General features: G+C 50.8%; 1 protein-coding gene and 2 long non-coding RNA genes across 15 annotated transcripts in view; 2 read left to right on the forward strand and 1 right to left on the reverse strand.

The window, feature by feature from the left end:
* Nucleotides 1–27,956, forward strand: part of TNIP1 (TNFAIP3 interacting protein 1) — a 50,839-nt gene that overhangs the window by 1,718 nt on the left and 21,165 nt on the right. For 2 of the 13 annotated variants that reach the window (XM_045576615.1, XM_045576618.1), the window contains exons 1-6: nucleotides 5,599–5,736; nucleotides 19,524–19,695; nucleotides 20,828–20,995; nucleotides 22,235–22,320; nucleotides 24,010–24,093; nucleotides 26,136–26,327. In XM_045576615.1, the coding sequence (XP_045432571.1) occupies nucleotides 19,560–19,695; nucleotides 20,828–20,995; nucleotides 22,235–22,320; nucleotides 24,010–24,093; nucleotides 26,136–26,327 (666 nt within the window). In that variant the 5' untranslated portion in view covers nucleotides 5,599–5,736; nucleotides 19,524–19,559. Of the gene's footprint in view, nucleotides 1–5,598; nucleotides 5,737–19,523; nucleotides 19,696–20,827; nucleotides 20,996–22,234; nucleotides 22,321–24,009; nucleotides 24,094–26,135; nucleotides 26,328–27,956 lie in introns of those variants that run through there. The other 11 variants (XM_045576611.1, XM_045576614.1, XM_045576609.1 and 8 more) reach the window with 9 other exon arrangements.
* LOC118711546 lies at nucleotides 3,983–5,456 on the reverse strand. The gene is made up of 2 exons (XR_004985737.2): nucleotides 5,097–5,456; nucleotides 3,983–4,657 (listed from the first exon to the last, which is right to left on the reverse strand). It is a non-coding gene; the product is annotated as an uncharacterized LOC118711546 (long non-coding RNA).
* LOC123651771 lies at nucleotides 26,334–27,854 on the forward strand. The gene is made up of 3 exons (XR_006740681.1): nucleotides 26,334–26,677; nucleotides 26,728–27,276; nucleotides 27,477–27,854. It is a non-coding gene; the product is annotated as an uncharacterized LOC123651771 (long non-coding RNA).

Consider the following 27,956-nt stretch of genomic DNA (forward strand, 5'->3'; position numbering starts at 1 on the left):
TCACTGGTGGTGGCTTTTGGGTGGGAGAAGGAGGGGCCCGGGCAGAGCGAGCATGAGAGGACAGGGTGAGGCTGAGGGAAGATTGATTACTCTCAGGGCCCTGCCAGGGATTCCCAGGATTAGAAATCGCTCTGGCTCCCATGGGTCTGCCTCCCTCAGGGGCTGGGCTGGGCCTGGCCGACCGCTTCCCATATCCGGGAGGATGACAAGAGGCATGCCTGGATCTAAACCCAGACCCGAAGGACACCCTGACCTGGAGACAGGGAGGCCAGAGGGAGAGGAGCTGGAACAGGGGAGGCTCCTAGGAACTGTGGGAGGGGCCTGGGGAGGCCACGCAGGCCCAGAATGACCCCCAGTGTCATGTTGCCTTTCCTCTCTCTGGTGGTGCCCTAGAAACCCTAGTTCCAGGGCCCTAGGGGAAGTAGTTGGGGTGGAGAAAGAGGAAAACAGGAGAAACCGTCTCGGCCTGGCAATTCCAAGAACACACTTTGTGAGGTCTGGGCAAGTTCCTCCAGGGCTCTAGGCCATGGGGTCCCTGTAGGATTGATGACCATAATTATTGTAGCTGCTTTTCACCAATGCAAAAAGGCCCTGTGGCATTTCACTTGCTCCACCCCGTGTGATGGGCACTGTTCTAACCTTCATGCTACGGATGAGGGAACAGGCAGAACACAATCAGCAGGAGGACTCACCATGGCAGGGCTGTCCTCTAGGCCCAGGTCTGTCTGACTCCCTAATCCTCTCAGGATCTGCTTCTTGGAGGAAGAGCAGGTGTGGGTGTATGGCTTAATTCCCATCAGGGTGCCGAATGAATGTGCAAAGTTAAAGCTGTCTTGCTGCCCTTGTGCCTGTGCTCTCATTCAGTTATTTGGGAGGTAGACAGAATTAAAAACTGATTTACTTCTTACCAAAACACGCGATTACCTAGTACAACTTCAGTCAACAGAAACGTGTGTGACACCCATTTCTCATTTAACTATCACTGACATCTCTCTTGTATACACACACACCCAACACCAGAAAGCACCTAGAATCCACAGTAGGGTTTTACATTCCCGGGGTGGCCTCAGGCTATGGACACGTGGATCTAAAGAAGGGACCCAGACCCAGGATTGCTCTTTTCTTTGGTCCGTAGCTGGCTTGCCCCGAGTTTCACTGATCCCCTAGCCAAGGCCCCGGCTCACAAATTCACATAATGGAATGATACATGAGCTTGTTTGCTTTAAAAGCTCCATTTCCCATCAGCTGGGCATGTGGAAATAACACTGATCTGAAAGCAGGAGATGGATTCTAGTCCCAAGTACTAATCACAAACTTGTGAGATCTGTGGCACATCCCTGCTTCTCTGGTCCTCAGGGGCTTCACCTATACAAGGAAGAGGCTGGGTTTGATCCTTTCTAACTGTTCTTTAAAAGGTCTGGCATTTTGAGTTCTATGTCTTGCTAGCTGGCACGACTCCAGAACACAATGCTTAGGAGTGTTATGAGTTTAAGAGCCTGGATCTTCCTGCTCCATTTACCTGTTGCTGTATGTGACCTTATCCAAGTCATTTAACAGCTCCAAGCCCCAGTTTCATCTGAGAAATGGGGATGATAACTGTTCTGACCTCAGAGCATGGTTGGGAGATACAGTATGTAAAAGTGCAGGCCTAGCACACAGCAAATACTCCACAAATGTTACCTTTTAATGTTTTTAATATGCAGCCTTCCCTCTTCTTTAGGCCCTTGATTTTAGAGTTCAATCGGTTATGGGAAGGGTTGGGAGTATTTTGGTTAGAAGTACAAGATTTTTAAAAATTCATTTTTTTATTGTTGACAGTATTAAAGATGTCCCCCATTACCCCTTCCACTTGAGCCCCATATATGTTCTTTGGTTAATCTCTTTCTGTCCCCACTCCCCCCTCCCCTCCCCTCTGAGATCTGTCAGTCTGTTCCCTGTTTCCATGCCTCTGGACCTATTTTGTTCATCAGTTTATTTTGTTCATTAGATTCCATATTTAAGGGAGATCATGTGATATTTGTCTTTCTCTGATTGGCCTATTCCACTTAGCATAATAATCTCCAGGTCCATCCATGCTATTGCAAAGGGTAAGAGACCCTTCTTTTTTACAGCTGCATAATATTCCATGATGGAAATATCCCACTTCGTTTTTATCCACTCATCTATGGATGGACACTTGGGCTGTTTCTAGATCTTAGCTATTGTAAACAATGCTGCTATGAACATAGGAATGCATATAATCTTTCTGACTGGTGTTTTGTGATTCTTAGGATATATTCCCAGAAGTGGGATTGCTGGGTCAAATGACAGTTCCATTGGCAATTTTTTTTTTTTTTTTTTTTTTTTTTTTTTTAGCAATTCCATACCCTTTTTCCATATTAGCTGCGCCATCCTGCATTCCCACCAGCAGTGAGTATACTAGGGTTCCCTTTTCTCCACATTCTCACTAGCACTTGTCATTTGTTGATGGTAGCCAGTCTGGCAGGTATGAGGTGATACCTTATTGTAGTTTTAATTTGTATCTCTGGTGATTAATGATGTAGAGCACATGTGTCAAACACAAGGCCCGAGGGCCAAATCTGTCCCGCCAGGCCTTGCAATGTGGCCCACACCGCGCTGTCATCACTGCACTCCTCTGCGTTTCCATCACAATGACAGTTTATGACTGTTCAGTAAACCATTCGGCCCGCGATTTAGGCTGGATTTTAGATTTTGGCCCCTTCTCTGATTGAGTTCGACACCCCTAATGTAGAGCATTTTTTTCATATGTTCTGTTTACCATCTGTATGTCCTCTTTAGAGAAGTGTCTATTCAGGTCCTTTGCCCATTTTTAAAAATTGGATTTTTTGTGTTCCTGGCGTTAAGCTCTATAAGTTCTTTATGTATTTTGGAAATCAACCCCTTATCAGATGTATCATTGGCAAATATGTTCCCCCACACATGGGTTATTTTCATTTTGATGATGGTTTCTTGTGCTGTGCAGCTTTTTAGTTTGATGTAGTCCCATTTAATTATTTTTTCCTTGTTTCTCTTGCCCTAGGAGATGTATCAGTGAAAATACTGCTATGTGAGATGTCTGAGATTTTACTGCCTATGTTTTCTTTAGAATCTTTATGGCTTTGCAACTTACATTTGTCTTTTATCAGTTTATCAATTTTGAGTTTATTCTCGTGTATGGTGTAAGTTGGTGGTCCAGTTCCTTTTTTCCCCCCCTTGCATGTACCTGTCCAATTTTCCAACATCATTTATTTTATTTTTAAAAAATGTTTTAATGTTTCATTATTGAAAATTTCAAACACGGACAAATAGAGAACAGTATAAAGCAGCACTATTCCAAGTGCTGTTTATGTATTCCTGGGTTTAACTGTGATAGTCTACCCAATGCATGTAACCCATGTCTACATGCCATTATCATTTCTCAAATGCCTTCTTTGTGCCAAGCTTTGGGCTTTACTTGCATTATCTCATTTATCCTCAGGATCATCTGAGGGGTAGGTACAATTATCATCTCTGCATGCAGAGAGGAACTGAGGCTTAGAGAGGCCACCCAGGTTGTAAGTGGTTGAGTAGGTGTTAGAACCCCATTAGTTAAATTCATAGCCTTATGTTCATAATGAATGCTGAGGTTCTGTAGGATTGTAGGAAAAATCATGACACTGTAAGCCAATGGGGTGCAGTGGAAACTGTACATATGCTGGTGAGCCCAAGTCCTGAGTCCCAACACTGGTCGCATCACTCAATACGCGTAGCCTTTCACGAGTCCTTCCCTACACTGAAGCCTCCGTTTTCCTACTGGTCAAATAAGGGATTGTGATCAGGGGCCCCTTATGGCCTTTAACATGGTGGGATGTTCTGAAGTCCAACAAAGACTTAAAAAAGAGTGGAAGGGGTGGATGCGGTCATGACTTTGAAGAGATGAGTTTCCTCACATGTTGTAATTGTGAAGAAAAAATATCCCAACGTAGGAATACAGGCAAAAAGATGACTGTGTAACCTTTTTATGTCATACTAGAGCATTGTCCCCAAAAAACCCACCAAGGTGTCGTCTGGTATTTTGGGGAATGGAATTATTTCCCTCTCTGACTTCAGTTGGACGTATTATAAAAACAGCTGAAATAGTTTGGAAACAAAATGTAAATAATTGAAGATCCTTCTCTCTCTTTTTTTAAAGTAAATTTCATTGATCATGAGACGAGAGGTTGGGCTTAGGAAAAGAGCATTCTAGGAAGAAGCAATTTGGGGTGTACAGATGAAGAACAGGACGAAGACTGGTCTGGGGGACCCAACGGGCAGAGGGGATGCCTGCAGGCTTCCTTATAAATCCTAATCTCCCTATACCCTATCTCTGTGACACTCAATGGTGCTTTGGTGTTTGCATTCCTTGGCTCCCTCCCTTTCTTCAAAATCTGGGTATATATGTATTTATTTTCATAATTAAAATGAACTGGAATTATTTCTTTTTTAATCCTCATCAACGATAGTCTTTCACTGATTTTTTATTTTTGAGAATGGAAGGGAGGGAGAGAGGCAGAGAGAAAAACATCAATGTGTCATTGGTTGCCTCTAGCACGCACCCTGAACCGAACCGGCCAGCGCTGTTTTGAGAATTTGATAACACCTTCAAAGTAACTGAAGGCATCCCAGGTTGTCACAGAGCCTGGCAGGAGAATGCTTGGATTGGGCATATGCTTGTGTGTGTGTGTGTGTTCGCACAGAATCACAGTTGATTGACAGATCCCTCAAATTTGTAAAACGAGGGCCTGTGTGAAACAGCTCCTCAAACTCTTTCTGAAATTAAACTTACCCCCTTTCGAGTAAAATTATGACCTTAAAAAGACCAGTGTTCCCAACCTTAAACCAAACGACTGCTCCATATGGATCTGGGAAATCCCACAGCCTGGCCCACCTGCTGTATAAGATACATTAGGCAGGCAGGGCAGGAGGCCGGCTTTGAATTTGTCCACCTGGGTTTGAATCTTGGGTCAGCCACTTACTGACAATCTAACCTCTCTATTTCATATATTTATGGTTTGTTTGTTTTATAGAGGCGGGTGGTGGGGTGGCCGAGTAAATTAAATGCGTGCAAAGTGCTTTACAGTGTCTGGAGCAGTGCATGCTAGCAGCAAAAGATTCCTGAAGGGTCCTTCCAGCCTGAAATTTCTATGAGCTCTGCTCAAACCTGAGCTCTGCTAACACGTCCGGGAGCGCCCGAGCGGCAGCTCCGGCGGAGCTCCAAACGCTACGTGCCTTCTGGCAAGTTCCTTCCCGCCCTGGCCTGGTGCCCCTCGGCCCCAGGAAGTGGTGGGTGGTCTCTGCGGCTCGTCTCCGCTCCGTCGCTGGGGCTTTCAAGTGGCCACAGCCTCATTCGGGAGCCCGAGGCTTCCGGCGCCGGGAGTGCGTCAGGAACAGCCCTGACCCGAGCGGAGCCGCCGGCCTGAGGGGCGGGCACCGCGGCGGCACCTCAGCTCCCGGGCTGTTTACCTCGCGGGGCCCCACCCCGGCAGCCGCGGGCCCGCCCGATCCGCACGCCGCGATTGGACGTCAGGCCTGTCAATCACCGGGGACTTTCCCAGGGGCGGGGCGCGCTGCTCCCGGCACTTCCTCGTCCCAGCCCCTTCCCAGCAGCCGGAGGTGTGCCGCCTGGGCTGCTCCCCCGCCACCCCGTCCCCGGCGCGTCCCTGGAGCCCGTGCCAGACGCGGAGAGAGGGCGCTGTCCCTCCAGGCCGGCACCCTCAGGTAAGCCTGCCGGGCCTGAGCGAGGATGGAGGGGGAGGGAGCCTGAGGCCGGCCGCTCAGCGCCTCAGCCGTGGTCCGGCATGGAGCAGGAGGCCAGGCCCCGCCAGGGGGCCCCGGGTTCTCGGCTCCCGGGCGAGGGCGCTGGAGGCGCCGGGTCGCGGGGCGCCTCCTGGGGTGTCGGGCTCTGCGCTGCGGGGAATCCGTGCTCTCGCGGAGGGTGGTGGGTGCGCGTGCGCACTGCGGAGGCGAGCGTGTCTGGAAACGGCGTGTAGGCCAGTGCAGGGCTTGCAGGCGGTGTGCACCAGCCGGTGGGGAGAGCGTGTTTACAAGTGTGGGAGACCGGTTTTATTTTATTTATTTTATTTTATTTTTTATTCTTTGGGTGACCAGTTTTAGAAGCAGTGTGCATAGGTAATGAAGAGGAAAATAACATTCCTCTTCAAAGTGTGTATTAGTATTATCATCCCCAGTTTGTTTCCAACCCAAGGCACTTGAAGACCGGGGTCACACAGCTAGGGGGTTGCAGGATTTGAAAGCTGGCACTCCTCTCCGAGTCCCTGCTCAACTGTTGACCATATTTGCACAGTGTTGGAGACTACATCTGTGTGCATGTGCGGAGGATCTGTAGTGAATTTCTGGGAATGATTTTGGGTGTGGAGTGTCTATGTATGGCTGACTTCTCCACTGTAGGACATTTGTGTGCATACAGTGATGTGTATGGGAGCGATGGCATTATACATTCATTAATCGTGTGTATGGAAGTGTTTATGTGACCGGGCAACAGATTGTGTTTTGGTTGGGAGGGCGGGACTTTTGTGGACGATGCGGAAGACTCTGCAACCTCCATCCCCACCCCCTTGCAGAATGACAGCTTAGGGGAAGCTGTGGATTCCGAATGCATCATTTTTATTTCACAGTATAGTCAAAATGGAATTTAAGCAGCACTTACTCACTTTCCAAACATGGGGGTATGAGAGAGGGGAATTCGGCATCTGATGAGAGGTCAGGAAAGGGGACTCACAGCATTTTTTTTTTTTTTTAAATTCCTGACAATGGATATTGCATTGGGAAGCTGGAATATTTATTAGTACAGACTTATAGAAATCCTATGATGTTGTATCAATATCCCTATTTTACAGCAGAGAGGCAGTGAACATCCAGTAGTGGTAATAATAACAGCTTACATTTATGAACATTTACCATGTGCCAAGCATGGTGCTTTTCATTCAATATCTCATTTAATTTTTCCGCAATCCTAGGAGATCATTATTGTTAGTAGCCTCCATTTTCAGGTGAGGAAACTGAGGCCCCAAAAGTTAAGATTTGCCCCAAACTAGTAAGCTTTGAACCCTGGATCCTGTTTCTTTTCCACTGACCAAGGCTCTTGTCCTTGCTGTGTCCTGGGAAAATAATGTGACTGGCACTTCATGGAAGCACTTGATCATGTCCCTCTGAAAGCGGCAGCCGAGAGAGTCCTGTGTTCTTCATACTTATGTGACCCGTGGGTGTTCCGTGGGTATGGCATGGCACTCATGCTGAGGGTTGGTGCCTGCCCCTATGCCCACACCAGGTCCTTTGGGGCCCCAGGAAGCCGTGGGGTCTGACTCATACCCTTACCCCCAGTGCTGCTTGTGACTTGGGCCCGGATGTCCTGGGTTGGGTTGGGCCGACCTGATTTGAGCACCTTAGAATTGTAAGAGGTTGTTTGTCTACCTCTCTCAGTACCCCTGGGTACCACCTTACTTCTGCTCTCACTGCGGTTTAGCCATGGACCCTGCTCTTCTTCCCTGCCAAGCTTGGCCTTTCCTGTGTATATGCTGTTCCTTCTACTTGGAACACCTTTCTCCGGCTCTTTCTATGGCTGGTTCTTCCTTCTTTGTCAAGTCTCAGCTCAAATGTCACCTTCTCAGAGGGGCCTTCCCTGACCTTTCTATGCAAAGTGGCCCCCTTTTTCACTTTCTGTCATAAAACGATTGTGTTTTTTTTTTCATACAGTTGTCATCTTCTGAAATAATCTCATTTATTTGTGAATGAGAGAGTATATGGATAGAACTTGGTGTCTGGCATATAGTAATTTCAGTGTTTACTTGTTTTTTTCATCTTTCTCTTTTCCCCAGAAGAGAAGAGTGAGAGCAGGGCCTCTTTAGTTTTGTGTGTGCATCCCTGATAATAGATAAGAGGGTCTAAGGTAAGGCTCTGCTGGCTTTGTTCAATGGGTGAGTAGAATGGAAGAAACTAGAATGATGGTGCGTTTCCCAGAAAACTGAGGAAACTGAGGCCTAGAGATGGGAAGGCACTTGTCCCAGACGGGTAGTGGCAGAATTGAAATGAGGATCAGAACTTGCTTCCCGAGGCTTTTTTTTTCATTTTTAAATTTTTAATTTAATTTCATCTTTCCCATCCCCCTTTATCCCTCTCTACACTCAGCAAACGTTTCCTGATGCCCGTGTGCCTGGTGCTGTGAATATGGCCTGATGCTCAGGTGCATAGGAACTGGCTCTGCCCCAGAGGAACTGGTAGTAGAATGGGGAGGGATGTGCCCAGAGTGCTGTCTGGAGCCCTTGTGTGCCAGCATGTGCCGGGCAGTAAGTCTGACTGTAGTGCGGAGCAGTCTGCAGGTGCCAGGTGGGCAGGGGCATCTGGAGAGAGGGGACTCCAAGGCCAGGCCTGATGATGAGGTGCAGGGAGGGGCCTGAACCCCTTCTGGAACTTGTAGGCTGAGCAGCAGATTTGGGGTAAGGTTCTGCTGGGTTGGGGAAGCTGACCACCTGGGCTAGGAAAAACCCTAAGGTCTTGACTACCAGGCAGAGACGTGTTGGTTTTTCCCTGTGGGCAGCATTGGGAAGTGATTGGACCATTCGGTTGGCAAACTTAGGCAGGCGTCAGCACCACCTGGGTGTCTGGTTAGATCACTGGGCTGTGGCCCCTGGAGTCTGATCCAATAGGTGTTGGGAGATGCTGCTTCTGGTCCGGGCGCTCTTTGAGAACCCCTGGTGTGGAGCGCCGGACTCTAAAGGAGGGTCTGCTTCCTCATCTGTGAGGTTCTGTGACATTCTGCTACTTTCTGGAGTGGTGCGAATGAATGAATGAATGAATGAATGAATGAGCCAGAGTGTTGCAAGCACTCAGCACAGGGCTGATGCGGGTTGAGGCATCAGTAAATGCTGACCTTGCTAATGGTGATAATTATAAGCGTATTGAAGGGATTTTGATAGGAGAAGATGAGGATGGTCTGTGTGTCCGTGCTTCAGGAAAACTTGCCTTCGACCCTCTGCCACCTATGGACTTTCGACGCCCTCTCTGACAGGGTCATCCTTTGCTTTGTCTCAGACCTCTTTCCATCCCTGATTAGAATAGTGGAAGCTTACCTGTGTGAGGGGCACAGTGGACAACTGGCCCACGTTCCCTCAACAGCACCCAGCACCCCAGCAGGTGATCATCCAGCCTCCACTTGATCCCCTCCCCCAGGGTCAGGGAGCACTCTGCCTCTCAGTGTTGTTACAGGTGGCTTGCTTTTACGGCAGTGGGAGGGGCTTGATGCAGGCCCTTCCTTTCTTACCTCCTCTTTGTTCCCTCCTTGCCCACCTGACCACTTTGGGAGAGAGAGGGGAGGAGAGAGGCAGAGTCGCAGGGTGGTGTGGCAGAGGAAGCACAGCTGGCCACCGGAAGACCTGGGCCCCCTCCCCTCTGCCTCACTGCTATCCCGTGCAACCTTGGGCAGGTCTCTTCGCTTTGCTGACCTCGGCATCCCAGCTGCAAAATGAAGGGGTTTCCCTGGCTGCCGCCTCAGGGTGTCCTCTTCCAGCTCTAAAAATTCGGTTGCCCAGTGATTGGGCCTCCAGCCGTTTCTGAGCTTTTCCTGGAGGGCCATGTCTTTCTGCGCCCACCCTTTGTGCTTCTGGAACTGTGCCACTGCCCTCCTTTCCTGTCCTTCTCTGAAAGGAGGATGACGAGTCCTCAGGAGGGTTGCGCAAAGGAAGGCACAGGGAAGCAGGGAGAAGCTCCCCAACCCTGGAGACAGATCTTGGCAGCCTCCACGGCCAGTTGCAGGAAGTTCTCCATGTTTTTCCCCATGACCAGCCCAGGAGAGTCACTCTTCCTAGAGGAATGAATGACTGGCCTGGGGAACAGCTGCCTCTTTGTCTGCAGGGGCTGCCTTCCTATGGAGCTCTTCTCTTCCCGAGGACCTTACCCCGAGGCCAATCCCTGTGTCCTTGAGTCCCTATGGGGTGGACAAACCGGGTGGCCCAGGCAGATGGATGTGTGTGGGGGGACGGCAAGGGGAGGAGTGCTGTGGGAGTCTTGTCACCAAGGAGTCATACTAAGAGGCCAGAGCTGGTATTTTTAGGGCGGGCGTGGGGGGGTGGCCCATGAGTCAGGGGCCTTTGGTTTGGTCTCCACCCACACTGGAGAGTGCCGGCAGCGCTGGTCATTGCCCTCTGCCTTTGTCATGGCCAGCTTCGTCAGAGAGCTCAGGAACCCGGGTCCCTCCGCACCCCACTTCTGCCTCTGCAAGTGTGACCACCCCCCCTTCCATTCTGGAGGCTGGAGATCAAAGTGCCTTACAAGTTGGTCACCAGGGCAGAGGTTCTGAGGACAGCAACATGAACTTTTTAGAAAATATGAAGGAACTAGAAGCCTCATGCACGAAGATTCGTGCTAGAATGGGCCTTCCTTTCCCTGGCTGCCAGCACCGCCTTCATAATCCAGCTCCTGAGCTGCCTCTTTCTGTTCCTGCCCCACCTTCCCACACTGCCCAGAGGCCCTGAGAGACCAGGGGGGGGGGGGGGGGGCGAAACGCCTGCCCACCCTCAGTCGCTTGGTGCCTGTGTATGCAAATCAACTGACATCTTTGTTGGGTTAATTTGCATATCACTCCTGATTGGCTGGTGGGTGTAGTGGAGGTACAGTCAATTTACATGTTTGTCTATTATTATGTAAGATCTTTCAGACATGAGGGTAATAGAGTTTATTTAGAGTTCATTCTCTTGCATTTCTCCATAGTTTTATTATAAATGTATGCCTCCCTAAGTAATAATTTAGTATTGTTTTGTATGTTTGAAAATGTTACTTAAATGCCATCATACTGTCTGTATTATTCTAACACTTGCTTGTTTTGCTTAATATATTTGTGAGATTCATCCACGTTGATATCTCTAGGTCTGGGTCACTTAAAGTTCATTCATTTTTTTTTATGGCTTTGTGGTAGTCCCTAATATGAGATTGCATTTACTCATTTTCTTTTTCATTGGGTAGTTTCCAGCTTTTGCTGTTAAAACAAGACATATTTGGCTTTTATCTGGGTGTTCGTACCCCCGCCCAGCTACCCCTTTCCTAGCCATTATGGGCTAGCACTTTAAAATCTACAGATAGCTATATGGTTTCTAGTTGGTCCTCAGCATTTCCACAGGGAGAAACAAGGACAGTGAGGTCACTCATTGTCACCTGGTAAGGGAGCAGAGCCAGGATTTGAACTCATTCAACCCTCTTCCATCATATTTGTTCTAAAGGAATTCTCAAAAGTTGTCATCTTTCCTCTTAGCAAGTGGAATTACAGAGCTGGAGAAACCGCCTCTGGGTATATTGGGGACTAGGAGACAGGAGGACAGTTGAGTTCCCTATCCCTTTATCCCACAGTTGGGCTTAGTGCCTTTGTCCCTATACTGATAGTTGAGGTCCTTTTTGGTTGGTTGAATTCCCAGCTGCTGAGAGGGAAGTGGGCTTCCAGTCCTGGAATGCGCACTGTGGACCCCAGACGCTGAGAGGAGGTGGGCCTGGGGGAGAAGGAAACTGAGCTGGGGCTGTTTGTGCTGCCCTCTTTGCCCTCCTTAGGGGGCTGCTGGCCGTGGGAGCACAGGGTGGGGACTGGTGATGGTTCCGCTTTGCCCCCTGGGAAATGCGTGGCCTTGAGCCAAGCTCTGCACCTGTCCCAGCCCAGCTTCCTCCAGCAAAGCAGGTGTGAGGCGTGGTGTGAGGGCCCACGGGCAGTGGGCAGGGAGGTTGGCACCTATACCCAGCTGAGGATGGTATCCAAAGCCTGGAGCTTCTCTTCCCACCATTGCCACCTCAAGGCCAGCTGTGACCTTCCTGAAGCCAGATCCTTTCTGGCAGGTCCCAGGCTGAAACTCTCCTCTGTAGTTGCCAACTCTCCATCTGCCGAATTCCTTGACTAAAAACCTTGCTCCTGGACTTAACCTCCTGATTTATGTTCACATCCCTATAGCCTTGTCTGTCTTCATGAAGCAAATGCATGGTCAGGAGGCTCCCAACCCTCCCACAGCCCTCCACCCTTCTTTGGTGCCAGAACAATAGGCTTTCCCTGTTGTCCCAATCTTGTCAAGATACTTAAATTTAAAAAAAAAATATTTTAAAATTTCCCTGTAGCCCTCGCTGGTGTTGTTCAATGGTTAGAGCATCGGCCTAGCACCAAAGGGTCTTGGTTCGATTCCCTGGCAAGGGCATATACACGGGTTGCAGGTTCCATCCCCAGCGCTGGTTGGGGTGTATGCAGGAGACAACCAATCAATGTGTTCTCTCACATCGATGGTTCTCTCTCTTCCTTACTCTCTTCCTTCCCTCCTTTCCTCTCTCTTCCTCCCTTCCTTCCACTGCCTCTAAAAGATCATTGGGGAAAAGAAGTTACAAAAGAGCATGTGCTCGTTGGAGGAAAAAATACTCCCTCAAACTCAACCAATACAAAAGTATAAAGTAAAAAGAAAAGTTGTCTTCTCTCTTCTTCCTCTCCCTCCCTTCTGTATTTTAAAATGAATTCAAAACAAAACAAAACTAGATTTCCCTTTAAAAGAGCTAAAAAAACTGGAGGTAAAAATAAGAGCTTCTTTTGATTTTATCCCAATTTCTCCTCTAAAGCTGTCTACTGGTAGCAGTTTGGTGTGTATCTTTCAAGAGCTTTTCCTATACACTTTTGAGATTTTACACACACAGTTATGTGTTGTTGTTTTTTAAATCCTGTTTACATGTTAATCTGTACTTTGCTTTTTTCCTTAACAGTATCTTACAGGCACCTTTCGGTGTCATTGCAAAGCAGTCTGTCCATGCTTTTTTATGGCTGTAGAGCACATGTGTCAAACACAAGGCCCGCGGGCCAAATCCGTCCCGCCAGGCCTTGCAATGTGGCCCGCACCGTGCTGTCATCACTGCACTCTGCTGCGTTTCCATCACAATGACAGTTCATGACTGTTCAGTAAACCATTCGGCCTGCGATTTAGGCTGGATTTTAGATTTTGGCCCCTTCTCTGATTGAGTTCGACACCCCTACAGTGTAGAGTGTTCCACTGAATAAGTTCACTGTGGTTAATTAAGCCAATCACCCCCTGATGGACATTCAGGACAGTTTTGCTATTACAAAGCACATGACAGTGCACATCTTCGTCCAGCATCCCGTGTACAGTGATTCTTAGATAGGGGATTACTCATCAGTTACCTCTGGGCCTTTAGATCATTGAAACCTCCTCAAGCGTACTCTTCTACAAGAGAACTTTGTTCTCGGCAGTCAGGCACATAGCAGTCTCAATGTTGACATCATGGAGAAAGGGCATGATTTACTGTGGGTGTCCCAGCTGTAAGAAAAACCAATATTTATTAGGTGAGATCAGTAGAAACATAATATATAAAAGGGTGGAGGTGAAAGTTTCTCTGTTTGGCCAGGCAAACCACACCTGGAGCGTTGTATTCGGTTTCAGGACCAGCTACAGGGAGGTGGAGGGTTGAGGGGAGCGGGTGAGGAGGGGTCTGGCAGCCTGTCCCCGTGAGAAACAATGGCGGGCACAGGGGCTGATGAGCTTCAAGAGATAGCATCAGGGCCCAGATCTCTTCAGGGCTGAAATGGAGAAGAGGCAGGCCTCTTGTTCCTGATTCCAGGGACCCCAGAGGCAGAGCAAGGGCTGGTGGAAGCAGAACTGGGAGTAGCCGACTGGAGCCAGTGCTGGCTGCTGAGGGGAGGCTGCTTGGGAAGGAAATCTGGGTCACTAAAGGTGATCAACCACAGTCCCTCAGCTCCCTCCCCTAGGGGCTGGACAAGCACAGGACTGAATTTCCCCTGAGCTTCCTTCCAGCCCGAGATCTAAGCCATGGTGACTGCTGGTGATTGAGGGCAGCCTGAGATCTGATTGCATACAAGGTTATAGCCACACAGAGGCAGCGCTGGGAACCTGAGGCCATGTTCCAGATAGCCAGCAGCAGGACTGGTTTCCTCCCTCTGAGGTTCAGTCGGTTGCCTCTCGGGCAGTGCAGGCCAGTGGGAAGGGCACGGGTATTGGAGCCTGACAGATCGAGACTGGATTCTTTGTCCTGCCACTAACCAGCTGTGTGTCCTTAGGCCAGTTACTTAACCAATCTGAGTCTGCTTTCTGATCTGAACAATAGGGGTAATGCTATCTAGCCGAGAAGATTGGTTTCCTTGCTGGAAAATAGGGATAATAATTTTTATCTCTGTGTGGGAGAGAGAAGTGAGCCAATGTGCATCATGGCACAGCCCATGGCCTGGCATATGGGAGCACTTCACAACTGTCAGGCCCTCTCCCAGCTTTAGGTAGGTGCTCCTTCGCCTTCTTTCACAGTGATTCCAGCCGGCTGTTGGCCCTGGTCTACCCCCCTGTCTCCAGGCTGGTGGTGTGGTGCCTAGGTCTTGTAGGCTGAGTGGAGGTTCCCTCTGTGGGTGAGTCAGAGGAGGGGACAGGAGGGAAGGTAAGGAAGAAGGACACAGCAGGAGGGTAAGACCTTGTGAAGGGCTGCAGACATTATCTGGGAGCTTCTGACTGCTCTTGGAGAGGTGACAGCATCCCCTCCACCCCCCATAGCACTTGTGGGAGGCCTCAGGGGTCACGAAATCCACTTGGGTGTTAGGAGGAATTGGGGCTGCAGAGAGTAGCCTTCTCAAGGTCATCTATACTAATAAAAGCCTTGGGGGTGATCAAGCCAGCAGGGGAGGGCTGTTGGGGGCAATCAGGCCTGCAGAGGAGCAGTTAGGTGTGAATCAGGCTGGCAAGGGAGCAGTTAGTGGGCAATCAGGCAGGCAGGAGAGCAGTTAGGAGTCAGTGGTCCCGGATTGTGAGAGGGATGTCCCATATTGGAGAGGGTGCAGGCTGGGCTGAGGAACACCCTCCCCAGTGCAAGAATTTTGTGCACTGGGCCTCTAGTAAGGTTATAAAAAGGGGTGATAATAAATTGCAAGTTCTGGACTGTTAGAGTTAGAAGGGGCCTTAAAGATTGTCTAGTCCCCCCAAGATGTTATTGCTGCTGTTGCAAACTGAGTCCTACCCAGTGAGGGGAAGATGTTTGCCCTGGTGTCCCTTGACAACATCCCATGGTTTCTGAGCCCTGGCTCCTCATATTGTACCTGATGCATGCAGCCTCTTGATTGCTGAATTGGTTGCAAAGACTTATTAAGTCCTTGGCTCCTCATTGGCGAGGATGCCAGGGTGGGCTCCCTGAGGACACACCATAGAAAGTAGGTGCTGTGTCTTTGCTGACAGTCGTCAAGAGGGCACAGCCAGCTCTTTGATGGATGGGCTCATTTCATGGTCAGGGACAGATTTAGTTAGCTTTAGTTAGCTGCCGGAACAAGGTCCAGGTGGATATGGGTGGGGCCTCTCCTTTGCAGTGGATCCCAGTGCAGGAGCAGTAACTGGGGAGGGGGAGGGGGAACAATGGGCAGGCTGGAGAGAAACGCTATCTTCTGGTTCCAGCCCCGTCCTGACTTTCGGTGACTTTGGTCTTCATGCTCTGGCCCTCACTGGTGGCCTTCATATCACAAGGGAGAGTCGGAGGGCCCTCGGACCTGAGCTCCCGCACTGCCCCAGGCGGGTGGGATCTGTGACCCCACATGCTGTCAGCCTGGCGGGCAGGAGAGTGTAAAGCCGCTCCTCACGGAGAGCCCCTGGACGCCTGGCAATGGTCTCGGCCTCGGCCTGGCCTCATTGCCCCGGAGATTCCGGTGCAGCTCCGTCATCCTGGGAGTGACCCTCTCTCCAGGAAAGGGTTTAACAACCACCCTGGCCAGGAGGAGAGTTCCTGTCTGTCCAGCAGCATCCTGAAACTGCTGACTACCAGCTGGGCGTGAGGTCAGCAGGACGTGGAAATTCCCCATTTTCCTCTTTGTCTGTCTTTCCTCCGGAAGTCCAGCCCTCCCTTGGGTGGCTCCTCTGACCTCCAGAGAGGGTTTCTCACAGGAGGCCCTTTGGTCTCTTTTCATCCACCCTCTGCCCGCTCTCCCTGCTGAGGCTGGAGTTGGGGAGCATGGTGCTGCCTGCCCCTTCTTTTGCTTCCCCCGTACCCCCTTCCCTGTCAACCCCCAGTGCTGAGGAAGAGCCTGAGCGTTGTGTGGTTTGCAGGATGTGGAGATGGGCTTTCAGTTCCTCTATCCTGCATCCTGGTGTGCCGCCTGGCCTTACATCTGGGCATCTCTAACAGCACGGCCGTGCCAGCCCTGGCTCTACAAGTGTGTGGCTGCTCAGAGTGCTTCCGGTCAGTGGATCACGGTCAGGCTCTTGGATGTTTGCACATGGCCTCTCAGGAGGTCCCTCCCATCCTATCTCTTTCTGCTCTGATTGGAGATTTATTGAGGCTTTCTTCTGGACCATTCTGAAGATACCCTGATGGGCGAGATGGACTCGGCCCCGGCTCTCCTGGAGGTTCTAATCTATGGGGCAAGCCAGATGGGAAGCGAAAAGCAGACCCAAATTATATATCACGCAATGTCACCTGCCAGTTCCATTCTGGGTGGGTGCGGAGTGGTGAGCAGGAACCAGACTCCTGCCGCCCCATATTACCAAAGGCTCCGAGGACACAAGACCCTTCCAGCTCTCAGCCTCCCCCTTGGTGAACTTCATTCAGCTGGCAATCTTGGCTCACCTTCCGAGTGCCAGACCTGTAAAAGCAGGAAGTTCTCTGTCAGATGTGCAAATGCTATGGCACTCAGATACATTCCTCACTGGTCAGTAAGTTTTGCTGTAGCAGCACACGAAGAGAAAGGGGAGCATCAAGGACGTCCCCCCTCCCTCCCTCACATTTCTGAGTACCTTGCTCTGTGCCAGTCATTGCGTTAGTGTTTTACCCACACTGTCTCTTAATTCAGTGAACATTTCAGGGCTTTCTTGTTCTGCTGTGTAGTATTGACCTTTCAACTTGAAAACAAGCATTCCCCCCACCCTACCCCCCGCCCCTGACCTTCAAGCTGAGTGATGACTTTTTGTGGGGTGGGCAGGCTGCTGCTGTCCTTGGCCTCCGTGGGGCCCAGCAGGGCAAGAAGTGTGTATTTGCCTTCTCTGTTTGTCAGGCCTTGGGGGAGGGGTTCTGCGCACCAGAACTTGATTTTTCGTTCTGACCTATGGCAATGTGGACCCTCTGGCCAAAGTCCTTATTACTTCTTGTGCTTCAAGGCAGGGAACACTGCCCTGAGGGTTCCTAAGAGCCCCATGTTACCCTACAGTCTGGCTTGAACTCCTGGCCAGAGCCTTTGGGGAGCTGCTCAAATATAGCAGCGGGTAACAGGGCTTTCTTAGGCAGAGCTGGATTGTCATCTCCCCTGTCACCTGCTGGCCATGTAATCCTGGCTTACTGAGCCTTCCTTATAACACGAGAATAATTGAGTATGTGCCTTAGAGTCATTTGCAGCGTACCTGAGAGCACCTGAAGCGCTTAATGCCTGGCATGTAATGATTCATGGATGCTGGCTGTTATTATTAGTCCTTTCTCACTCTTCTTTCGGGATCAGTGTGGGGATGGTGATCTTGGGAGGGAGGTTTCAGGGCCCCAAGTCCTTCTGAGGTCCCAGTAGAGGCCTTTGGAACTCTTTTGTGTTGGGAAGCTCTTTGTGGGGCTGGAGGCTGGACCAGTTTTTCAGCCTCAGAGCCTTTGCATTCATTGTTCTGTCTGCCTGGAACATTCCTCGTCCCCCCCTCCCTCCCCCCCCCCTTATCTATCTGCGTGGCTAGTTCCCTCTCCTCCTCCAGGTGTTTGCTAAAATAACTCCTCCTCTGTGAGGCTTTTCCTGACAGTTCAGTTAAAGGCCCTGCCTCGTGCTTCCTGTTTAAATTTTGTCCGTAGATATTTTCATCACTCCTAAGACTCTGTCTGTGTATCTGTCTGTCCATCATCTGTCTGTCTGTCTGTCTACCTATCGCATCCGCCACTACAGCGTAAGCTGCATAAGGGATTTTTGTCGGTTTTGTTAGCTGATAATTTCCCAAACTAGTACCTGGCAAGGACTAGGTGCTCAATAAATAATTGCTGAATGAATGAACAAATGCAAGAACGAAGTTTCTCTACTAAGTCAGAGGTTTCATCTGAAACCTCTCTATGAAGGATTCTGAAATCACTTCACAGATAGGTTTCAAATGAAAGAAAGCAGATGAAATTGGACAGATTAATGTGAAACATTTGTTGAGCAAGTAGTTAGTGGTTTGGTGGAAAATTCATCTGTTCATTAGCCCTGGAAGGGACAGAACATACATGATTATGAGACTAAAGGAGGAGAGTGACCGTGTCAACTAGTATATTAAATATTAGTCGGGGTTTTTTTCTTCTTTCTTTTTAAAAAGGATGACATACATATAAATGGAACTTGGGATTGGATTGACTGGCTTATCTTTAGGGCATAAGCATTTCACTATAAGTCCTAATTTAGTGAACAACTTTCATTTCCCCTCTGCAGGGAGAGAAAGGGACTGCCCATGATTTCATAGTGAGTTAATGGATAGACCACTTATTTACTTAGTGTTTAATGGGCACTCACTTTATAGCTAACTAGGGGCCCAGAGCATAAATTCATGCACCTTGAAAGGAACCATAGGCCGCGAGTCTGCGGTGGGCACAGGGGCAGGTCTCAGCCCATCTTCTGAGCCCCAGCCCGGCCCCTCCTGCTGCGGCCCTTAGTCCCTCGTGTGCAGGCAGCCCCACTCCTGCCATCACTGCTCCCACGGGCTGATGGTACTAGCCCCACTTGCACCCACTGACAGCATGGAGTGATTGGGGCTGGCGTCAGCAGTCGGTGCGAGCAGCGGCTGTTGCCCTGATCGCTCCTTAGGAGCAGGGGGAGGTGGAGAAGTCCTGAGGGGCAATCAGGGAATGTACCCACTGCTGTCACCCATTGATGGCGCCGAGTGATAGAGCTGGCTCCAGACACAGGCAGTGGGTACCAGTGCTGGGCAGGACCAAGGCGCACGAGAGCAAAGAATTTTCACTAATTTCCAGAGGCTCACCCCAATGACAGTGACCTGGCGCCCCACCTTGGTCTGGCGTCCCCGCTCACCTACTCCACCATCCCACGTCGCCCATCACTGACATGTTCCACGCGCACCCCCTCGTGGTCAGCACATGTCATAGCGATTGGGTGTTTGGTTGTTCCGCCGTTCGGTCTGTTTGCATATTAGCCTTTTATTATATAGGATACTGTGCTGGGTTCTGGGGATGCTGTGATGCAGGGGCCCTGGCCTTTTAGACCCCACCAATAGGACATGAACTCAAGTATTTTTACTCCAAGTCTAGTGCTTTCTTATACTTCATCCACATTGTACTTCATAGTTGATGGTTGTTGCAGAGGAACCAGCAGTGAGTGCAGGGAGGCTGCTGAAAGAAACTGATGCCATTCTTAGGTTGCATTAATAGAGGCAGAGCATCGAGATCAAAGGAGGTGCGCTGTCTTGCTCTGTTATGCTGTGGCCAGACCAGTCTGAAGTGCTGTGTTCTTTTCTGGGTTATGGGGATTGCCTTCTGGGACACCTCAGTGGCCTGGCCAGCCCCCTGATTTCCTGCTGTTGTCCTTACAGCCAGGCGGGCACCCCAGCAGGGGCTGAGCCACCCTCATGGAAGGGAGAGGACCGTACCGGATCTACGACCCTGGGGGCAGCGTCCCTCCGGGAGAGGCGTCCACAGCTTTTGAGCGCCTAGTGGAGGAGAATTCCCGACTAAAGGAAAAAATGCAAGGGATAAAGATGTTAGGTAAAGCAGACGTTGCACTCTCCCTGCGAGCCGTCTCCCTGTAGTGCCAGCTGGCATATGCCTCCACCCATGTCATCCCTCTGCCCTTCCTAGCCCTGTGTTGGCTCCTGCCCCACAGCTGTTCTTTATGCACTTCCATAACCCTGAGTCCCCAGCACCCAAGAACCATGGTGACAGGACTCAGAATACCTTGAGAGGCTGAGGAAAAGGTGTGGGGCTAAGGAGAGGGAGATAGAAGGCCCGTTTTCTGGATGTGGAACAGAGTGGCCTTGTTTTCCAGAATGCCAGTGAAGGAGGAGCTGGCATCATCTGGACAACCAGGGCACGGTCCCCAGGTGTTGGAGCAGGGAGCCAAGCTTGGCTTGAAGCGGGCAGGAATAGGTTCCTTGAATTCTCTTTCCTGGCTTTTGCTCAAGCTGTCCCCACTGCCAAGGAGCTCCACTTGCCTTGCATGACTATTATCCCAACGCATCAGCACCCAGCTTGATGCCACCTCCTCCTCCATGACATCCAGTGATTTTCCTGGAGAGGGGTCTCTCTTCCCTCCACACTCCCACAACTGTTCCTTTGCCTTGCTGCCACCTTCTCTGGTCTCAGGCTTTGGGGGTGAGCTCAGTTCCCCAATTTTCCAAATGCTTTATCCTTGCTTCACAGACCGCTGCTTGGAATGGCAGATTGGGCAACGAGGAGTAGAGTTGCCCCTTCTCCACTTGTGGGAGAAGGAAAGCTGAGGCCCAGAGGGTGGTTGGCATTATCAAGGGGCTTGTCCCCTAAGACTGCCCCTGACTATGGATGCAGGCCGGGGGTGCCGCCTGGGTGCCATGATGGTAACTTTAAGACAGCCCTGGCTTTCTGTGGAGTCCCGGCCAGCTGTGGCGGGATGGGGCCAGGAGTTTGTCTTGGATTCCTCTCCTTCTTCCCTGATTGCAGGGCTCTCTTCCATAGGGCCTGTTTCTAGTTGTGGGTTGGAATGATGTTTGTCCCACTCAACCCACAAGGCACTGGTGGCAGTAAAGTTCAGGGCCTGGAGCATCCAAAGCCAGGCCAAAGCAGGCTTAGGGGCACCAGGTGGGGAGAGCCCGTGTAGAGTGCTGAGTAACTCCTTTTGCTCCTCTTTCCCCGCTCTTTCCAGGGGAGCTTTTGGAAGAGTCCCAGATGGAAGCATCCAGGCTGCGGCAGAAGGCAGAAGCACTGGTCCAGGACAGTGAGCTGGTCAAGGACAAAAAGCTGCTCCCACCACCGTCTCCCACTTTGACTTCCTTCGACCACCTGCCTGAGCTCACAGGTCCAAGGGCACCAGGTTGTCCTCTGCCTTTCCTTGTACTTCCAGCTCCCCAAACCCTTAACAGCGGACCCCTTCCTGTTTAGAAGTGCACATCCCTTTCACTTACCCTTGGGACACAGGCCATCCTTCCAGTCATGTTTTGGATGGGACTCCGCACTCCCGAGACGCTGGCAGACATCAGTTATGGGTCACAGCAATCCACTGTACCCAAGATATGGCCTCGAGATCTTTATCAGATAAAGATCAGCATATGATTGAGCAAATATTTAATGAGCAGCTACTATGTACCAGGCCAAGCGCGCCAGGCATCTACTTCAGGTCACTCAGAGTTGGCACATGAGTCAGTAGCTCTCTGGTCTGGCTTCTCCTTCCATTTTAAAGCTGGGGAAGCTGAGGCCCATGGAGAACCTGGCCTTGCCTGTCAGCCTGCTACAGTGTAGATGTAAGGTTATGTGTGTTACCTATTGCTGGAAAGTGCTGACTGCGACTAAAGGTTAAAGTCCTGCATGGGGTCACCATGCATTCCTCTGGCATGTCTGAGTCCGGGGTAGGGCAAAGCTCTCCACCTGTGGAGCTCAGAGGCCTCCTGCTACAGCTACAGCTACACCTACAGCGCCAGCCCAGCCCAGCGTGCCAGCCTTCCATTTGGCTGACGGTTACATTGGTTGAATGGACACATGATGGAAAGTGATGGCCTCAGAGTCCATCAGTGGGTGTTTCCAGTCTCCACTTGTCCCTTCAGCAATGTTTGCTGAGTCCTAGATCAGTGCTGGGTCCATCCCCAGTGTGCGATGTGCAGCTATCCTTAAGGGACTCCCTATGCTGGAGCCCCAGAAGGTCAGGGGAGTGGGGAGCTAAGTGTGAGTCCTGGTTTTTCAGTCACTGGCTCCGTGACTTTTCCATGCCTCAGTTTTCTTACCTTTAAGATGGGAATTTGGAGCTGCCATGAGAATTGGCTGAGATAATAAATATAAAAATGCTTTGTTACTTGTTAATCGTCATCCTGCCATTACTGAGGCAGGTCCAGGGTAGCCAAAAGCAGTGGCCAGCAAGTCCAGGGAAGATGGTCTCTCTACTCAAGTTCTGTCCCCGCCATCCAAGTGCCGATCCCTGGGCTTTGGGAGACCGCCTCCCATTTTCCCAGACTCATGGAGGAAACTCGGGATGTCTTCTGGCCAGGACTGTCCTGGAGGAGGCGATATCTGGGCTTTCTCCTTTTCCCTACTGCTCATCTATGCTTTCCCCATTCTCCAGGAAAGGATGCAAATGTCCCAGCACCCCCTGCAGACCCTGCACCCTCCAGTGACAAGCCGGAGCCAGTCCAAAAACCTCCATCCAGTGTAAGTTGCATTTGGAGTCCTGGCTGAAAGCTGCCTGGACTTCGAGGTCCCTTGGGCAGATACAAGGACACGAAGAGAGAGGGTTGGCATCTAGAAGCCTAGGTTCTGACTCGCTGGGTGATGTTGGGCAGGCCGATCTCAATTTCTCGGGGTCTCGGTTTCCCCATCTTTAAATGAAGGTCACAATTAAAACTTACCAGGATGACCCTGATGTGCACAAGGAGTTCCTCCCTTATAGTAAGCCGCATAATATGAAGCATGTATCTATCGACTGCACAGTGCTAGGAAAGCGGGTGGATGTGACATAGAGCTCATTCCCAGAGAGGCTGAGGAGTCGCCTCGAGACATTCTGCTTGGTGTCCTAGGACTGGAAGAGACTCAAAGGATTGTATCGTTTGGCATCTTTATCCTAGAGATGAGGTCTGAAGTGAGAATAGCATTTTCCAAGGTCACGCAGACCTCGGGGGAATCAGAGAGAGGGACATGAGGTTTTTTAGGACAGGGCCAAGATTCAGAGCTGGCTTCCTGGTGGCCACGAGGCTCAGAGCAGAGACAGAAGCTGCGAGTGGAGATCCTCCCGTCCATTCCCATCCATCTACCCTTGCCAGGGGGAAGGCTGCAGTTGACTTTGCAAACCAGGTTTAACAGCAATCCCAGAGCCAGTTGCTGGTTCAGAGGGATCGTTGGCCTATCTGTTGGTTGCACACCCAGTACATTCCACTTGGAGTGGCTGAGAGATGAGAAAAAGGCTGGGAGTCTTTTTTTTTTTTTTTAAATAGAAATGTCTTTGGAATTTTAATTTTCACATTATGTAACAGATTCCTGACCCCATTCATAAAGCCTCACAGTACAGACTCAGATTTCACTACTCATAACTGGGAGTCTTTTTTGTTGTTAATCCTCACCTGAGATTGTTTTTCCCGTTGATTGATTGATTGATTGATTGATTGATTTTGAGAGAGAGTGGATGGGAAGGAAGGAGGAAGAGAGAGAGAGAGAGAGAATCAGGATATCGGGGTTTGTGGGGCTGGTTTGGTAAGGCTGGCACAGGACCACCTCCGTGTGGCCACACTGACGGCTATCTGTTCTCCAGCTGAACAGTCAGGGGACACCTGGACCTGGGAGACAGCTCCGAGGCCGTAGTAGGAGCATTGGTTTTGCAGGCCTTGGATTCAGCCCCTCCTTTCTGTATTAGCTAACAAAGTACCTTCTGTTTCCTCATCTGACCAAAGGGGATATAATACTCTCACCATAATGGAGTTCATGAAAACATTGTAAGTCTCTGGTGGGAGAGATTTTAAAAGTACAAGTTTAAAAAAGAAAAGACCCCAAAGTTCCAGTGGTTCAAAGTCAGCTAGCCCAATGTTCCTGTTTTACGGATGAGGAAACTGGTCACAGAGGGCCTGTAAGTTCGAGTCCTTTGTGAAGAGAGGCAGTGGGGGTTGAATGCAGAATCCACGCTCAGACCTCACGGTGAGCGGGCTGTGGGCAGACTTGTTGGGATCCTGCCTTATGACCGCACATGAGCTGATGTGGGGCTCAGCTCTGCATGGAAGGGCTGCTGGGATGAAGTGGATGTTAGAAGAGATTTTGTCCCTCCATTCTCTGCCCCTCCCTGCTGCTGTCAGCTGTGGGTTGAGGGGTTTTTTTTTTTCCTCTCAGGCAGCCTGTAACTCCCTTTCTGCACAGGGCACTTCCTCTGAATTTGAAGTGGTTCCCGCTGAGGAGCAGAATTCTCCACCAGAGAGCGGCGGCCAAACCAGAAACATGATGGTGAGTGGATGGCAGGTCCCTGGGCACATGCCATGTCTCCTCTCTGTTTCAGTCACCTGGCCCTAGATCAGAGGCACAGGGTCCCTTGGGCCCCCTGGAGTCAATTGGGGACCCATGGGGGGCTGGAGGAGGGGATGCTTCTCGAACATGCAAATCCCTTGCTGGTGACTTCCCCTACTTGGGTCACACAGGCGCCTGATGATTGTGAAAGCCTGGGCACATCAGCAGCCCTGCTGGTCTCCATGAATGCTGGGCACCTCCACACACTATGACTCAGCCTCTGGACCAGTGGGCTCCTACCCGGGGTGGAACAGAAAGGGTCAGGGAGACCCAGAGCAGCTTAGGCCAGCAGTTTTCCCTTCTGTGAAGGCTGAGAAAGGTTCTGAGTTTTGTCTCCTGGGAACTTCCGTGCCCTTACCCTGCTCTGTCTCTCAGGGCTCTGAGAAGCTGGCAGAGGCAGCAAGAACCCCCTGCTCCGAAAGTATTTGCCCTATGATCTTGGACCAGTCACATTATCTCATTAATAACTTCCTCCTTAGCCCCACCATGTGCCTAGTCTGTGCTGAGTCAAGACAAGATGGCCTCCCTGGCCTGTGGGCGCTGGTAGGCTAGTTGGGGAGATCAGCAGATGAAGCAATTCATGGACCTTAAATAGAGCAACTTTTGCCACCTCGAGTACTTTGTGAAGAGAGGCAGTGGGGGATGAATGCAGAATCCAAGAAGCCACGTTATCTCCTGTTAGAATGAAGTGCGAGCAGTATTGCATAGGCATTTACTGAGCATCAGGAAGCCTCAGTTCCAGTCCTGGCACTGCCACTGAACCACTGGGCAGCTATGGACAAGTTCCTGTTCACTGTAGCTTAGTTTCCCAGTCTGAACCCTGAGGCTCCCCGTAGCTCTACTGTCCTGCAACTTCCATGTTTAGGGGAGGCCTGCTAGAAGAGTGGAAATGTGAGCAAGGCCAGGAAGGATGAGCAGAGGGGACCCTGGGAATGGAACCATAGGATGTGTGGGAGCTCAGCCAGGGGAAGGAGGGGTCTCTGATGCCTGGCTGTAAGGGCCACTTTGGCATAACTTAGGCACTGTCTTTGGAAGGAATGACACAGGAGAGATGGAGAAAGACAGATTGATTGATTATTGACATTGGACTCTCTTGCCTACGGTATGCTTCCTTTCTTATGGACTCTATTGGATTGGATTCTTTGAAATAGCTAGAGTTAAGATTCTTAACCTGTTTTGAGTCTTGGATCCTCTGAGAAGCTGATGAATGCTGCAGCTGTTCCCCAGAAAACACACACTAGACTTAAAAGTCAGGCAGCTCTGGTCTCTGCGTGGCTCCCTTAGCAAGACTCCCTAAGCCCATGGTCGGCAAACTGCAGCTCGCGAGACACATGCGGCTCTTTAGCCCCTTGAGTGTGGCTCTTCCACAAAATACCACGGCCTGGGCAAGTCTATTTTGAAGAAGTAGCGTTAGAAAAAGTTTAAGTTTAAAAAATTTGGCTCTCAAAAGAAATTTGAATCGATGTACTGTTGTTATTTGGCTCTGTTGACTACTGAGTTTGCCGACCACTGCCCTAAGCCAAAGAGGCAGCACTGTGCATGGAGTGAGCCCCTTTCCCAGGCTTGCCGCCTTCACGTGGCAGTTCACCCTCCTGAGCACCCTGTGAGCTGGGAGGGAGGGAAGGGGCGTGTGCACACTTGGTAGATGAGGATTCCAAAGCCCAGCAGTTGAGAGATCCACCCCCAGGCACTCGGGGAGGCCCAGGGCGTGGGAGGAAAGTGGCTCCACTGCTGGTAAGCCAGCCACTGGCCTGGGAGTCCCGGTCCTGCCCTGTGAGTCAGCCCCAGACAGGGAACCTGCGTAACTGGAGAATTTCCCTGGGCTGAGCTGGGATCAGAGGGGGAAACTGAGTCATGAGGAATGGGGAAGCAGAAGGTGAATGGCTGGCAGAGCCTACTCAGACCCTGGGTAGCACCATTGCTATTCTGCACTTCCCTCCCTTCCCCATCTGTAATGGCCCTGGTCCCCTTCTCCTCTCCAGGAGCTGGGTCCCCTACCCCACGAGGACAGCAACCTGATGCTGCACCTGCAGCGCCTGGAGACCACCCTGAGCGTGTGCGCGGAGGAGCCGGACCACAGCCAGCTCTTCACCCACCTGGGCCGCATGGCCCTCGAGTTCAACCGGCTGGCCTCCAAGGTGCACAAGAATGAGCAGCGCACCTCCATCCTGCAGGTGAGGCCGGGGGAAGGGTAACCTGGGGTGGGCAGGTGTGCTTCCCCTCCCTCCTCCTCTGGCTCTTCACGGGAATCCAGGGTACTCTGGGGGCTTCTGAGAATGATGTTGCCTTTGGGGGGCTGACTTTGGGCTTCTTGTTTGAGGTGGTGAGCAGGGTAAGGAAGATGAGTGAAGGGGTGAGGAAGAGGAAGGAAATTGGGAAATATGGGATGTGCAATGCAGATTTCATGGTTGGGGACGGAGGATGTGGGCAGCTGGGAACAGCCCTACCTTGTTCTTCAGAGACAGACAGGTGGGGAAAGGGAAGGGACCAAGTGGAGAGGACCATCATTATCCCCACTTCACAGGTGGGGACACAGCCCTCGAGAGGTTGTTTGTTTGTTTATTTTTGCCTAAGGTTGCAGCTGGTAGAGGGTGCACTTGGAATTTGAACCTCAACCTGTCATATTCCAAAGCCAATGCCCTCCACCACCACCCCGGCTTATCTCCCCAGGGGAAGAGGTTCCTTTCATAACCCTCCCTGTGCCGGGGGAATGACCTTGGACAAGACCCTTATCCTCTCTGTCCCTCTCTGTCCCTGTCAGTAGCATGGTGCTGGGAGTGCCTGCGTTATGGGATTGCTGTGAGTATGAAATGAAGTCCAGGCTAGGATATTTAAGTGCTCACCATTAGGATTTGATGATGACCAGACTTTCATACTGGGCCAGGGGTCTTAGCCTTGAGAGCTTGTGGGTAGGGAAGGATTCACAGATGGCAAAACTGAGGCTCCTAGGGACCCTGCTCAGGACCTGAGCACCTGTCCCCTCAGTGACAGGGCTATAACTTTAAATCCCTGCCTCCCTCCCAGGCCCCGCTCCAGTCAGTGGTCTCATTCGTGGCAGCAAACATTCACTTGCCCAATTAATGGGGGAGAAGTCTACCATGTGTGACCTTAAGAAGGGCCTAGGTTAGGGTGACCGGACGTCTCGCTTTTGGTGGGACAGTCCCGATTTTTAACAATTTGTCCCGCGTCCCGAGGTGTTTTAAAAAAAAGTCCCGATTTCCCCCCCCCCCCCCCAAAAAAAAAAAAAATCAGGACTTTTTAAAAACGCCTCGGGACATGGGACAAATTGTTCAAAAGTGGGACATCTGGTCACCTTAGCCTAGGTTGACAAGAGCAGAAGGGCATCCGGCTGCTGACAGTGTGAGAAGAGATGTGGGGAGCAGAGGACCCCAAGGAGTGTGCAGGACCCCCAGTCCAGCTCCAGGGAGTGCACAAGGGAGGCAAGGTTGGAGGAGTGATTGGAGCCTGAGAGCCAGGCTGAGGGAGATTCTCAGACGTCAGCAAGGCGTAGAGGTGTCAAAGCTGAGCTCCTGGGAGGCGAACCCGGTGCATCGCACGGGTGACATCATTTTCAGTGTCAACTTTTTGGCTTTGCACTGGGGATTATCAAAGGGGGTCCTGTCAACCTCTGTTGTTCTTTATATCAGGCCTTTGTTTATTTCCTTCTTAGCTCTTATTTGAGGTGGTTTGTAATAGTTGTATTGCATAGTTTGTAATAGTTGTATTGCATCAGGTGGTTTATTTGCTTTGTGGCTTTTTTCCTTGTACTTCCTGCTGGAATATAAGCCTCACAAGAGGGGCAG

This window comes from Pipistrellus kuhlii, unplaced genomic scaffold (assembly GCF_014108245.1).
Source record: "Pipistrellus kuhlii isolate mPipKuh1 unplaced genomic scaffold, mPipKuh1.p scaffold_m20_p_8, whole genome shotgun sequence".
NCBI classification, from domain to species: Eukaryota; Metazoa; Chordata; class Mammalia; order Chiroptera; family Vespertilionidae; genus Pipistrellus; species Pipistrellus kuhlii.